Here is a 14,225-nt window from a genome sequence, read left to right as displayed (position 1 = left end):
GCTTCGCGAGAATTTCACGTTTTTGCACGATTTTTCACCGGTATCAATCCTGAAGAAAAAGCGTAACAAAATTATTAACCTATATCATATAACAATATAACAGTTATTATTAGTTTCATATTGAAATTCATTTTCCGTAATGAATGAAATCTTTTCGATTAAAAATATATCTAGTTCTTACTTTAATTTAATTTTTAGTTAAGTAACTGCAAAAATAGCCGAATGACGCGCGGTTTCTTAAGAGAATTGGATAATATAAAATTATCTAAGTATAAAGTACAGTGTATTATTATCGCAGATATATTATAGATCTAACAGATGTATTAAATTTTAAGAAAAATTGTCCCGCGTGTCTGGAGATTCTCGAAACTAACCAGCCGCGATTATGAGAACCACTGAGAGGAGTTTAGCAAACGCGTGAAGAAGTATTTTGCGGTACTTTTTCACGGCGGTGTTCGGTATGGCAGAAGCGTTTATCCATTGCGGTAGTGTATATATGGGATAGAGAAGGAACCATTAGTTTGCTGACATAAAGCCCTGAAATAGAGGGGTCGAGGAAGGCGGACGTTTCGGTAGAGCATGCGCCTTTAGGCACCAATCGGAGCCCGCCTTACTCAGATCCCTGATGAACTCTTTTTCGGCGGATGAAGTTTTCGCTACTGCGCACATCATGATACCAGAGCCACCCGCACGAAATATCCATAATCCGCGCGCGGCAATGACAGCCATAATTCGACGGAGTCGATCCGCGTTACAATAACCCTTTGAAAATTCAAACCGCAATCAATTTCGAATACATAGTTATCAATAAATGGATTTTATGCGTTTATGATAAATGTACGAAATTGTTAACACTAGTCAGAAGAATTTCAGAATATTTTCACATTATTTTTACATTTCTACTGTTATTAAAAGTGGAAACACGTTTACAAGTAAAAATAAGAAATAAATACAAAAATTGTTAAAAATATAGAAAAAAGCAATTAATATCGTATAACTTTAATTTTAAATCGAACAAAACATTTTAATCCGACGATGTTGAAATTTTCGATCGTCGAAGCGTTCAACGTCGATGGAATTATTTCCGATTAATTAGGGAAAATGGTCTAAGAATTTTCAGCGCAGAAGTAAGCCGCGTTATCGATTTTATCCGCGCGTATGATAGTAAAGTAACGTTAAAGCAGTGTGAATAAGCTTTTGACCCCTACTCCGATCAAGAAACAGATACGAGTGGGGGGCGGGGGGGGGGGGGGGGTCTTTGCGGGCGAGATGCTCTTCCAGCTTCATAGGATGACCTTCCCTCGCGAACTGATGGTGGGGAAGCTGGGAGGTCCTTCTGGACCACGGACACGTGCCACCTGTCATACATTTGGTGGTACTTGCTTTCGGATGGTTGAGAGGGAGATTAGTCGAAATGCCACCCGTGATTGGCGCGAGATAAACCGAGAGAACGTGTCCTGTGCTGTCACGGTGCTCGTATAACAAAATTTCTCTGGTTGTGCGAACGCGGTAGAGTCTCAATCCTTGAAAACGGTGATCAAAAAAACCGACGGTGATCAAAAAGATCGTCGATTAAGAATAAAGAAAGACAGTGCAATAATACCTAATCTTGGACAATAATTGTGCATTCGAAGAACCACAGGTCCCTCATTTAATTCCTTTTAATTTCAAAGTTTGAAAGTGCCAACACAGTGCTGACTAAAGCGACGCTCGTCGTTCGAACAAGAATGTGCAATATTATTAAAAATGGAGCCTTATCGAAGTCATAGCAAGGCGAACGATGAGATCTACGATCTCCGTCGGGTGCAACAGAGTACCGATAAAATCGAGATTAGGGAGGACCAGGTTCTGAAGGTTTTTAACAATCGTCGCGAGGCGATGGAGTACGCGTCCGACTGCAGCAACGAAAGCTACAAGGAGACGAGGAGGAATCAAATCGAACGGAAGAATTCGTCTCCGATCGCGGTGTCCAGTGCGTTTACCATTGATAATATCCTCGGGAAGCATGACGAGAGGGATGCCGAAGTGTCGTCCAGTTTTAATCAGTCCGAGGACAAGGACGAGGACGACAGGGACGAGAAGTTCGAGGAAGGACAATTCATTAAACCGACGGCGATACCGGCTACTCATTCAGGTATTGTTTGTATTCACTGCAACGCGAAATACATCTTTGTTAATAAGTTCCATTCGTTATCTGTTTATAGAATTGTTTCGAATTAAATTATGGAATTTAATTCAATTTCAATATATTTATCTCATAGTTGGTTAATAATTGGTGAAAATATAAAATATGAAAAATAGGTAATTGTAAAAATGATTCTTAAATTAGTAAATGGGTATTCAATTATTTGCCCTCCTAATCATGTTAATATTATATATATATATTATTATTATATATTTAGATAATAATATAGAATAGAATTCCAAAATTTAATGTTTTTCAATAGAAAATTGAACTTGATCACGTTGTCCCTAATATTTGATTAGAAAACGCTACTTAGTGAAATTATACAGCGAAGCGTTCTTTTTAACAGAAATCATTGTGTTACAGACATGGGACTGTACGCGCCAACGGGTTTATCATACTCGGAAGTTACCTTTTCAGATCCGACTGGATATTCGGCAACGTCCTTCGCTTCCGCGTCCCTTTTGTACAACAGTTGGTTCGCCCAGACGAAGCCCGGCCAATTATTCGGTCTGCAAGGTAACCATATTGACAATTATCAAAAATAACAATTAACAATTCTTAGTTACTAGGCTGCAAAGAATTTTAAAATTATACAAAAATTGCACGCTCAATAGAAACAATTATTTCCATCCATTCCAAGATAAATCTCAATTAATTATTAGCTAGTATATTTGATACTAATTCCGTAAACGTGATAAGAAAATAAAATAAAAATCTACGAATTACAACATAATTTTTGTTATCAAACGCAGCTCGCGATTTCACGAAACGATAGGAAATTTTTCCGCGGCTGTTTCGCGGCGGCATCGCAGGCGTGTGTTTTCGCGTTTGCCACGACAAAAGACTCTAATTATCTACTAGCAATAACTTATCGTTGTAATCCCATTTTCGCGCGAACAATGCCGAGAAAAGCAAAACCGTCGTATTCTTTCTCGGCTGGTGGGTGAGGGAATATTGGACATTACTCGAGGCGTCTGCGGTAACAGCTTTTCGACACGCGAACGTCGCATTAACAGCTGGGGTGTTGTATCCCCTTAATTTTCGATATGCCAGCTCCGCTATATAATAAAATATTTCGTTGTTCGGAGGTTAAACGTTTCCAAAGTAGCGCGATGGATTTCCAATGTCTCCGCGCCATTGTCTCGTTCATCTTCGAAGCGAATTATAAAATACAAGTGGTTGAAATGTGTTTAATTGTTGGAACAATATTCATAAAATATTTAAGACAATATTTTATCAATAATAGAATAAATATTTAAGACAAGAGGAAAACGAGCAATACAGTCAGAATAAAATTATAATAAACGCGAAATATGCAATGAAACTAGTAAAAACTTGTTTCTCGGTGCTTGTTAATACGAATACTTGTTAATACTAATTTTTTAAGCGAAAAATAAGATGAACATTCGCGGTTCAAACATGAAACAAAATCGTAAATCGATAGGATATTCTGTTACGCTATTGTTTGTGCAAATACTCGGTGATTTATAATTTAAAACAAAACTTTCGGATATTTGTTGCATGTTAAAAAATATTTCGCTTGTTTTTGGTACGGAGAATCGCGAAACGCGAATAATTTTTGTCGGGCATTTCAATCCGCCATTGTTGCTTCTCTTCTTTCGCTACTATCCGCCATGCTGTTAGGAGCCCATTTATCAGCGACGTTACTCTAACTATCTTCCAGAAATGTGCTAAATGCGTCCGCACACTCGTAAATCTTGGCACAGCCGGTTTTTCTTCTTCGTCAAAAAAAGTTCCTTTTTTGACCGGTAGTCTCTCCATTCTCCGGAAAACACAGCTGCATAGTTGACGTGTCCCGGTTAAAATGCAACTGAAATTTCGTACAATCTATTATTAATAAATTTCCTTATCCTACAAAACTTGGAAAAGTTTATTTAATTAAAAGTAATTATTTTAAGTTAAAAGTAATTCCGGCACAATTGATTTCAATTATTTCTTTTCCATTTGTTTTTCAAGGAAATAAAATTTCCCTTTACTATTCAAAGGATAATAATTATTTATGTAAAATAAAACTTTTCCAAATCAATTAAAACAGAAAAATAAGAACATATTTCCTCTTTTAATAAATTTAATGAATTATAGAAAATGAGGGAGTATTTTCAAATTTTTCTAATCTAGTCATTTTTATCACGAATGCATAAAATATATAGCGTAATAATAATAATATACTACCCAAAATTGAAAAAATTCTATTTCAACCTTTAAATCTTTATTTAATAACTCGATCGCTTAATTTTACCAAGAAACGGACAATTTATTATTTCCATCGAGAAGAACTTTAAAACGTCGGTTTCCGAGTACGAAATTCTTCTCGAATATATTTTTTTCTCCACAAGGCGCGCCGCAGTGTCGTGTTATCTAAATGCGGCTAACAACGGTATAATACCTCATATAACCCCTTGAACGGAAATGTGTGGAACTTCTTTGCACCGTAATGATAATCGCGGCCAAACGTTCCACGGTATAAACTGTTTGGACAACTCTTTACCACGTTCTGCCTTATATTGACTGTAAGATGTCACACGTTCCTCAAACAATCCCGCATGTTTTAGACAGGCACGGTAACTCTAGACGCGGCCGAATGAGTAGAACCCGTACCCGGTGAAAGTGGTAATTGAGTAACAAGCACGGCGAAGTTAGCCGAACAATTAAGGGGCCATGATTATAATGTTAAATTTTAATTAGCGACGCCGTAAATCTTCGGGAAGGTCTTCTCCCTTGTGAAGTGTCATCCTCTCTCGCGGAGGTGTTATTCTAGCAATATTTAACTTCGCTGAATTTCGTTCCGTTTGTCTTCGAAGTTTCTTTCCGTCGTTCGTAGCGCGATTGAAAATCATACGTGTTTTGTGCAGCACCGAAACCGAGCGGCAGACGGTCCAGGAAACCCGGCATCGATCGGAAACCACGGCAAGCTTACAGCGCGAAACAATTGGAGAGGCTGGAGGCGGAATTTAAGGTACACGAAATGATTTTTATTCCATCTACTTTGCTACAGATTATTTGAATAAAATACGGTAGATTCTTTCTAAAATTCGGAAAATCCTTTTTGGTAGACGTTAATTAATAATTGCACAGTTGGGTGTGACATATAATAGATAATTATAATTACATGATATAATTCTTTTAAAGTTTTCTCGCTAGTTTTTAAGCTCAATTAATTTTATTAATCTTATCACCCGAATTTCGTAATTCATTCAAGCAAAACGACGAATCTTTCAGATCGACAAATACTTGAGCGTGAGCAAAAGAATGGAGCTGTCGAAGTCGCTGAATCTGACGGAGGTGCAGATCAAGACGTGGTTCCAAAACCGGCGAACCAAATGGAAGAAGCAGCTTACCTCGCGGTTGAAAATCGCTCAGAGACAAGGGCTGTTTCCGCCCCCGTATTTCCCGCCCACGCAGTATCCCCTCTTGCCGTATTACACGTCGCCCCTTGTGTTCGGGAACCCGACATCGGACGACGGTAACGCGAACGTGGCAACGATACCGTCGCGGCCCGCGGTATCGTCACCGGACACCGCCTGAACGAGTATCGATTTAAACTACTTAGCCGACCGTGAATCGCACGACGTTTAAAAAGTGTATTCAAAAACGTGACCATACCATGGGAAATCATTTCTTTATCATTGAAACGGACTAAAAAACCGAGACCTAGTTTAACCCCTTGCCGTACCATTTTCTTTACAATTACTATCATCAGAATTTTTTTGATCACACTAATTCCTTCGAAGAAAAAGGAATTTTATATTCATTATTTTCTTACATCTGCTCTAATATTTAAATGTTGCTAACAAGAGAGCAATATTTAATTCCTACTTAAAGGAGCGGATGGACATTCATACCTAACAATTTATTACTAAAAATCTTCGAGTCTGACTCGTTAAAGTACGGCAAGGGGTTAATCGTTTCATTTCGACGACCGTCTATGTGAAATGTGAATATACTAAGTTACCAGAAATGTATGAGATACAATAATTAATTAAACAATATGGACGTTATAGGTATGTATATAAACAGCGCCGACGGTAACCGTAAATTAATTCCTATTTCTTTTGTAAATCCATTCGTCGAATATTTAACGCCTGATTATTAAGCAAACTGAAGCGGCCAATAATAATTTCGCGATCGTAAATTACTCCTTTGTTAATGCGAAATTATTTGTATTATATGACGAAAATAAATTGAGACCTGTAGATTCATATTTATTCGATTCTTTTTACGATGACGATAAAATGTTTTTAATTGGTCGATGGAACTACTTTACGATCGTCGATAAGTGTACTTATTGTTTGTTTCAATGTATAGTATTGATTTAAAAGGTACAATGTATTGATATTGAAATTGTTTGTAATATATAACTGATGGACATAATCGAGCAATAATAAGCCTTCGAATGTAACAAATGTGGATCGTGTTAATGAACAAGAACTTTCCGTTGTTTCTATCGAATATTTTAAAAATTGGCTTATAAATTCATTTTCAGATCTAGACAAATACTGTATATGTGGATTACACAGCAGTCAAAGTGACAAATAAAATTACTCTAAAAAGCTCCCCATAACTTCGCGTAAAATCTAATTGAACGACTATCGTATTAAATTAATTTTACCCATATCATGTTTCATTATATATTTACAGTATGGAGACCGTGTTCGATTACTTTTCAGTTTTCTTTTTGGTACAGTAACAACACACCGACCAAGCACGGAAATATCATTTCTTTTCCCTGACGCATTGAGTTGCCCGACCCGCCATGCACTGCGGCGTGTTAGTGTGTTTCGACGACGTGTTTGTTCCGCAAGCAACGGTCCGCGTCTGTGGTTTTTTAGAAGCTTTTTCCCCCGGCGGCTTCCTCGCCATTCTCATGTTCGCCAGTTTCGGCATTTTCGGCAATTTTCCAGAGATCGCGTTCTTGAAATCCTTCAGCTTCAACTTAGGCTTCGCGGGCTTTCTCGCTTTCGAATAATCGGTTCCAATGTTGCGCACCTTAACTTTAACGGAGGATTGCACCGTTCTGACGTACGACATCGGGCTAGAACTTTTATCCGCTTTATCTGTGAGAGTACCGGAAGCTTGGATCGACACGTGCAGTTTCTCGGTTGTAGGTCCAGGTACCGCGCCGAGAAGCGCCATCGCGTTTGCGCACATGTAACAGCAACTTTTTGTGAAATCGGGGTACCCTTTCTCCATAACCTCTTTTACCCTCGGATCTGCAGCATGCGCAGCTTCCGCGTCACGCGGAATATCTGCAAACTTTCCGTGCGGTGCGTGCGCAGGATCCACGGTGTCCGCAGCATCTGCAGTTCTCTTATGCCTTTTCGATTTTTCGTATAAAGTAGTGTCGCTGGATTCTGGATAATCCACGGTCGAAGTACTAAGTTGGTCCGCTTCTCCTTCTTTCTGTAATTCCGATTTAGGTGTCCGCTTCTTTTTCTTTCTGCACCTTTTCTTCAGACGCTTCCAGAAACCGTTCTTACGTTTGCCAGATTTTTTCCGTTTCGGTGACCTGCAACACTGAGTCGACCAACGGAAACACCTCGTCAACGGATTCCCAGATTTCTGTTCCTTCCGATGGTTTCGAGCGGAACTCGTTTGACCTTCCTCCTGTCTCGATTTTCCATGCTCCCTAGACGGTCGACGCGCTGTCGTAAAAATGCGTTAATATCTTTCGAACAAGGTACCGGTTTATCGTGATTTCGTTCATTTACTTGAATGAGCGGGATCCGTATCGCGCGAAAGCGTTCGCGTGCGTGTCGAGCTCGAATCATGGCTGGTCTTGTGACTAGGAAGCCGATTTATATTAGCAAACTTGGTTTGCGCCAGAGTTTCTTCCGACGTGTTCACACTTTGCATTTTTCTTCATATTATCGCATAACTTTGCTATCGCGTCCGCAGCTCTTTCAAAAGTACAGGTTGATCTTAATTACAGGTTAATCTTAACTACAGGTTAATCGAAATATTAATTGAAGGTTAATCCTGTCATGTCGAATTTTGGGATACATATGGAATCGTTTGTATCGGATGTGCTAGGATTATTAGTCGTTGATCACGGTTCGTAAATCGTATGATTTATTTAGAACGGTAACTGATAATTTGATAATAAGTGCATTGTCGAAGTGTCAAAATTTAACCCGCGTTTTCGAAACGACCGGATTTTCTGCTGCACGATTATATGATAACCTCTATAAACGCAAATTCCCTATTCGAATTTTTAACGCGCTTTTTAAAATTATTACGTGCACGTAAACTGGAAAAAAACATTATTCGCTGCTGAAAGAATATCTTTCTTGTAATTGTGATAATTCACCGTCCTGAGTTGTCACGTTTGAAATTATAGGACGTTCGAGCGCGATCGCGTCCCAATTTTCGTGATCGATAGCGTTGCAACCGAAGCTCCAACTCGTCACGAAATAAACCGCCTGAAATAAGAACTAATAAAGCAGAAAATACAATTCGGAAAATGTTAAAATTAATGCCGAGAATGCCGAAAAAAATATTATATATAATAACTTTTATAAGTTAGATTTCGTTTTAATTCGTGGAATTAATTTTGTGATTTAATACAGTTTAGAAATACATTAAGCCTTTTTCTACCTAAACACCGTAAATCATTATTTTCGATATTCTTTTTTTTTAATTTACAAAATAATTTCGTGAAACTATGTAACTATAATAAATAAGTTGTTGACGATGTTATTGCTAAAATTATATTACTAAATTTGTATCATTTCCATCGTTTAAGATTATGATATAACAAACTATAATTATTTAATATCATCAATGGAATGTGATACGTCTTTATTATGCACAAGCAATTGTAAATTTAGATGTACGACATGATATCCATACTATCGAGTTATAATACATGCTTCCAATAAAAATGGTAGCATATGAAAATTAGAATATTAACCCTTCAGTACATGTTACATACGAGCATGTAATATATTTAGGTGTAAATCCAAAATTTCTATGTTTATTAATTTTTAAACGTAATGATGTAATTGAATATAATAAAAAACGTTTTGGTATCGATTTTTTCGTTTTGAATATTGATAAATTAATTTTACATATTCTATATTTTATATTTGAATTTTCAAAGCATAGTTCCCCATTAATTCTTACAATTCATGCAGTAAAGGGTTAATAAGTTTTATACAATTTAAAGATAAAAAATCAATATTATAATATAATTTGTTCCATGTAATTGATAACGTTTTCAGATTCTATTACTAATTCATTGAAATATAGGGTTTATTTAAATTTTAATATAAACTCAAATTAACATTGCAAATAACGTAACGAAACAAATAATAAACAAGTTTTGAAGTTTATGCACATAACTTTTGTGTACATTAGTTTTAGATTATTTTATAATACATACGTGTACATGTTCTAAGCGTGATCTATATCATTTGTTTGTGTAAAGTTCAATTAACTTGTAAGAATTAACTAAAATTAGATCTAAACTTAAGGCAGTAATAAATTTTGGAAGTATAATTATTATTTGAATTATAAATTGATCTTTCTTATAATTACTATGAATAAACTGTAAGTTTTTATGCACTTATAACATAACCGATTGTCTAGAATTCAATACACTAATCAGATTAATTAAAAATATAACTTCTCGGTAAACATAAAGATTTACATTTAGGTTAACATTTTCAGTCTAATTGTAATATATTAAACGAGATTGCGGATTAATTAATTTTGATTAAAAAGAATACGAATCATAGAGGAAATTGATATGAATTCGAAACTTATAATACATTGATTATGGCATTATTATAATATACACGGCAGTAATATGATAATATACCAGGATGTAGGATTCCTAAGTTTAATACTTTTATCGCGTCACGTTGTACTTTCCACTAAAGGATAAATATGTTTGATTCATTAGCGCGATATCATTATCGAATAAATTGTAAGAAATCAAAAACATTTTCAAACGAAAGAATAGCTTTTACATTTACAATTGAATATTCGCGATAGAAAGGAAAATTTCATAAACTAAATCATTATACAATACAAAAAAAAAATTAAATAGAATTTCTTTCAATTTTCAAGAATATTAGATAATTAGAAAACAAACGTACATTTTGTATAGATTATTTCCTTGTGTTCATAAAAGAAAATCGAAATTTTTAATAAGAGATCACTTTACTAATAACGGTGGATAATGAATATGTTTGTAAAATGTTTTATAGAAGTAAAGTAAGCAAGTTTTGTGGAAATGCGTCCGCAGAAATGTATCTAATTATTAAACTACAAGGCGCATTGAGGCTTAGTACGATTGTTCTAAATGGATGACTAGAGCACACATTTCGACTGTCGTTTGTTTATTTCGTGCTAAATTGTGTAATTGTTCACTTCTCAAAGATATTTCTCTTGTTAAGCATTACGAACAGCAGTGAAAGATAAACGATGTTTGTCGAAATAATATTATGCAAAGCAATACGCTATAAAATGAAAATCGAATCTTCGGTACTGAAACAATGAATTATATCTAGATGCTATTGCAATTCAAATTGGTTTACTCAGCTGGGCAACGAATTACTGAAGAATATAGTAATTCAATATTTATACTATTTCTCTTTAGAAAAACTGTAGTAGACTAACACCTTAACGACAGCATTATTATACTAAGAACTTATATTTAGCACTAAATATATCAGCTGCCTATTACTTCTTCACCAGAAATGTGTAAAATAATTTGTAGTTTCAAAAGACGCTATGTTGTATAACGCAACGTTGAGTTTTCCGTCATTAAAGTGTTAAACCATGTAAGCCATTTTAATGAAAATTATAATGCTGGAAAGATCGAATCCTTCCGGTGTGGATTTAATTGGTTTCTGTAATGTCTTGCAAAGAAAGCTGCAATCACCTGGAAATATAATTTATATACTCTTGACATTGATCAATAATTGCATAATTCGCAGTACTAACATTATTCATAAAAAATGCTGATTACAGAGATATAATCTTAGATCATTACTCAAGCTTTTGCTATGTATACGAACAAACTGTAAGCCTGAAATTTCAATGAAATATCAATGTGAAACTTAAAGATCACAAATGAAACCACCCACCATTTATTAGGACGATCATATGAGGTGACAGAGGACATGGTGATGGTGTTAGACTAGAGAAAAGCACTAGGATTAGCTCGTGGATCTTTCTGGTTCCTGTATCGCACTGTCAACCATACACCAATAAACTGCAATATGAGTACACAAGTTAACATTAGCTCAATAACATATTTTCATGGAAAACATCACAAATGTAATGTATCGTTTAAGCAGTATATATACATATACTTTGCACATTACACTTTATAAACAAATATTGAACAGTATTTGGAATGTCGTTTTATGTAAAATTAATAGCGAGTACTTATTTATGTTACCTCAGTAAAACTAAAGAACAATCCTATGCTGCCACATAATTTAAATGCATAATCGATTGTAGATTGTAATATTAGCATACATGATGGACACATACAGTCATAACTTTCGGTAGGGCAACAGATTTTCTGAAAACATAAAGGTATTTTATGTATATGTTCTCCATATAAAATATATATGTTCTCCACCTGGTTTAAATACACTTACATTGACTTTTTTGCAAGACAGCCGACTATCATTCTCTAACTCTATGCTAGTGCTATTAAAGCTGCAGCAATTAAATGTTGTCTGAACTTTTGCTTTCAAATCGTTTGCGACACGTTTCCAGCCCTACAAATATTATTAGATGTTATTGCTTTTATAGTAATGTAAACTAATAAAAATGATATTACCTGTTCGGCTAACTGTTCCTGTTGCTTGGTGTTAACAGCAAGACAAGCACAGGCAATACTGAATTGAATCAAGAACAACAGGAACAGAATGAACATGTACTGTAAAAACACTGTTAAGGATTGTACAGAATATGTATCTCTTCTTATTTGTTAGATATATTCATTTCAATTTAATTATTATATCTTGTAATATAGGTAATATTACCTAAAATATACTAAAAAATAACTTACAACTAATCAGTTATGTTTATGATTAAAAACTACTATTCTGTTAATTGAAAGAGATAATATGGAAATTGGTGCTATGTCCTCATTCTTTTCACGGATCAAAATGTGTTACTACAGACATATTAGGAAATTTATTAATTGTTCATAAATGAAAGTCAATTTGAAATTTCACATTTTCTTAAGATATTTATCTCCTTCAATTTTCTTTTACTCATTAGCGAGCATTAAATATTACCAGCTTGTATATACTTAAATATATATTACGAAGGATACAAAGAATAATAAAACTTGATGATGTTTAATAGCACCAATCAGTCCGAGTATTGAAATCAGTATTAAAATCACCCCGCATGCTAAAATACCTCCTATTATGGGGAGATTTGTAACTAATGCAGACGCTCTTCCATAAACAGCTACGCCGATGAGAATAAATGCAACCACCTAAAACGTTAGCGATTTAAAGGATTGTTTACTTTGCATGGTATAAAACCAGATTAAAGAAATAAATAATTTCTACATGTCTATCCTTTTTCATACATGTTAAATTGCTTTGTAGAGAAACAGATTATAAATTACTTTAATATTCGTGAAGAAAATTGCTCGTATTAATTCATGAAAATTAAATAATAGTAAAATAGAAGGGAAGAGATTATTCCGAATAAGATATCTTTATCCAAGGTAAATGGTTCCTTGGTGACAGAAAATAAAAGAGTAAAATCGTTTCCATGTTCGTCTTGTATGTATTAAAAACTATCCGAAAACCCATAAGGAGTCGCGATGAAATTGAATTGAATCGAGAGGGTTCAATTTCGCGTAGAATAGACAAATCTATGGCCCGGAGGAGTACAGCTTACGATATAAAGGATGTTTAGTGCTGTCAAAGCATTTTTGGAACAAGTGAAGCCGCCACACATCTTCGTAAAGTAGCTTTGTTCTCTTCGACGTATTCACCCGCAAGAGGGTTTGCTGTTTTGTTGACTCACAGTAATCTATGGATTTGCACGCTTTATTATATTAATATAACACGAATTAACTAGAAATATCCGTGCGCGGTCAACTCTGGTTGCAGACAGTTTACGACTGCTCGCACTGCTACGGTTCGAGGGCAATCGACTTCGATTCCTCGAGATGAGTTCCACCCGCGCAAGATAAATATTATACTTGGAATTTCTACTTTCACAGGTGTCGATTCGTATTGCGTTCCATTAATTGAAACATCGTTCGTAGTACAATGTATCCATTGTTTTAGGTTGTGTTGGGAAATTACTGAAATTTTTTCAAATTCATTATGAATTACACACATTTGTACTACTTTAAGATCAAGAAAGAAATATTTTTGATTATAATTCAGAAAGGAAGTACGTTTTTAATTATGTTAGGTTAACAATGCGTATTTTAGTTTAATTTACGATTTTTTATGATATTATTTCAAGAATTCAGTTTGTTAAATTTTATATTAATTAATCGACTTTATCGTTAGACTTTAATATTAACTTGAATTATTCGATTAAAAAATATTGTTAGATAGTTTTCAAAAGATGAGATGATTTTTATTATTTCGATAAAATAAATCAATAAATATCACTATAAAAAAATATCACTATTATACATTCATCTTTTATAAAGTAGCAGAATAGTATTAACTACTTGGTAAACTATTTATTAAATGTGGATAAAATGTATTTGTAAATAATTAATTAATACTATTGATCGAAGTGTACTCACGGAACGAAATTTCGGACAACGAAATTTTATCCGAGTCAATGATAATTTGAACTTCTGGATTTTAACTAAGACTCAAACGTAGAACGTTCTTTACTTTTCCAAACCTCAGTTTAGACATTTGAGCGAAATAATATTACGGTCATAAATATTTCGTGATAACAAGCGCCGAGATTAAATACTTTTCCAGCAAAGTGCAAATTAAACGCATCAGATAACGCATAGATGTGTTTTCATCATAGAACGTATAATTTTTTTAAGAACATT

General features: G+C 34.7%; 3 protein-coding genes across 4 annotated transcripts; 1 reads left to right on the top strand and 2 right to left on the bottom strand.

Moving 5' to 3' along the window:
• Window positions 1-1,746: 1,746 nt before the first annotated feature.
• LOC144471120 (uncharacterized) lies at window positions 1,747-6,500 on the top strand. Its single transcript, XM_078182877.1, has 4 exons — window positions 1,747-2,134; window positions 2,552-2,704; window positions 5,062-5,165; window positions 5,429-6,500. The coding sequence occupies exons 1-4, from the start codon at window positions 1,747-1,749 to the stop codon at window positions 5,732-5,734; spliced, it is 951 nt and encodes a 316-aa protein (XP_078039003.1). The 3' UTR covers window positions 5,735-6,500.
• Window positions 6,501-6,922: 422 nt separating this feature from the next.
• LOC144470896 (uncharacterized) lies at window positions 6,923-8,062 on the bottom strand. Its single transcript, XM_078182488.1, has 2 exons — window positions 7,918-8,062; window positions 6,923-7,851 (listed from the first exon to the last, which is right to left on the bottom strand). Exons 1-2 carry the CDS (start codon window positions 8,060-8,062, stop codon window positions 6,923-6,925), a joined length of 1,074 nt encoding a protein of 357 aa, XP_078038614.1.
• A 683-nt stretch (window positions 8,063-8,745) lies between these two features.
• Tsp97e (Tetraspanin 97E) lies at window positions 8,746-13,993 on the bottom strand. Of its 2 annotated transcripts, none has more exons than XM_078183749.1 (7): window positions 13,962-13,993; window positions 13,091-13,502; window positions 12,510-12,677; window positions 12,009-12,107; window positions 11,824-11,946; window positions 11,619-11,744; window positions 8,746-11,096 (listed from the first exon to the last, which is right to left on the bottom strand). In XM_078183749.1, the coding sequence occupies exons 2-7, from the start codon at window positions 13,148-13,150 to the stop codon at window positions 11,016-11,018; spliced, it is 657 nt and encodes a 218-aa protein (XP_078039875.1). In that variant the 5' UTR covers window positions 13,151-13,502; window positions 13,962-13,993; the 3' UTR covers window positions 8,746-11,015. The 2 variants fall into 2 exon arrangements, with proteins under 2 accessions (XP_078039875.1, XP_078039877.1); XM_078183751.1 differs by lacking the exon at window positions 13,962-13,993 and adding an exon at window positions 11,302-11,429 and having other exon boundaries at window positions 13,091-13,406.
• Window positions 13,994-14,225: the final 232 nt, after the last annotated feature.

This window comes from Augochlora pura, chromosome 6 (assembly GCF_028453695.1).
Source record: "Augochlora pura isolate Apur16 chromosome 6, APUR_v2.2.1, whole genome shotgun sequence".
Classification (NCBI taxonomy): Eukaryota; Metazoa; Arthropoda; class Insecta; order Hymenoptera; family Halictidae; genus Augochlora; species Augochlora pura.
This window is presented reverse-complemented; position numbering and strand designations above follow the sequence as displayed.

Bases quoted from the DNA above. Each gene is read 5' to 3' on its own strand.
- Tsp97e (XM_078183749.1), bottom strand. From the start codon at position 13,150: ATGTGTGGCGGCTTCACTTGTTCCAAAAATGCTTTGACAGCACTAAAC. The intron at 11,745-11,823 runs GTAAGTGTATTT...TTATGTTTTCAG, and splicing joins TGTCTTGCAAAAAAGTCAAT to AAAATCTGTTGCCCTACCGA. The intron at 11,097-11,618 runs GTAACATAAATA...TTATATTTCCAG, and splicing joins TGTTCTTTAGTTTTACTGAG to GTGATTGCAGCTTTCTTTGC.
- LOC144470896 (XM_078182488.1), bottom strand. From the start codon at position 8,062: ATGCAAAGTGTGAACACGTCGGAAGAAACTCTGGCGCAAACCAAGTTT. The intron at 7,852-7,917 runs GTAAATGAACGA...TTTTTACGACAG, and splicing joins TACGGATCCCGCTCATTCAA to CGCGTCGACCGTCTAGGGAG.
- LOC144471120 (XM_078182877.1), top strand. From the start codon at position 1,747: ATGGAGCCTTATCGAAGTCATAGCAAGGCGAACGATGAGATCTACGAT. The intron at 2,135-2,551 runs GTATTGTTTGTA...ATTGTGTTACAG, and splicing joins GATACCGGCTACTCATTCAG to ACATGGGACTGTACGCGCCA. The intron at 2,705-5,061 runs GTAACCATATTG...TGTTTTGTGCAG, and splicing joins CCAATTATTCGGTCTGCAAG to CACCGAAACCGAGCGGCAGA.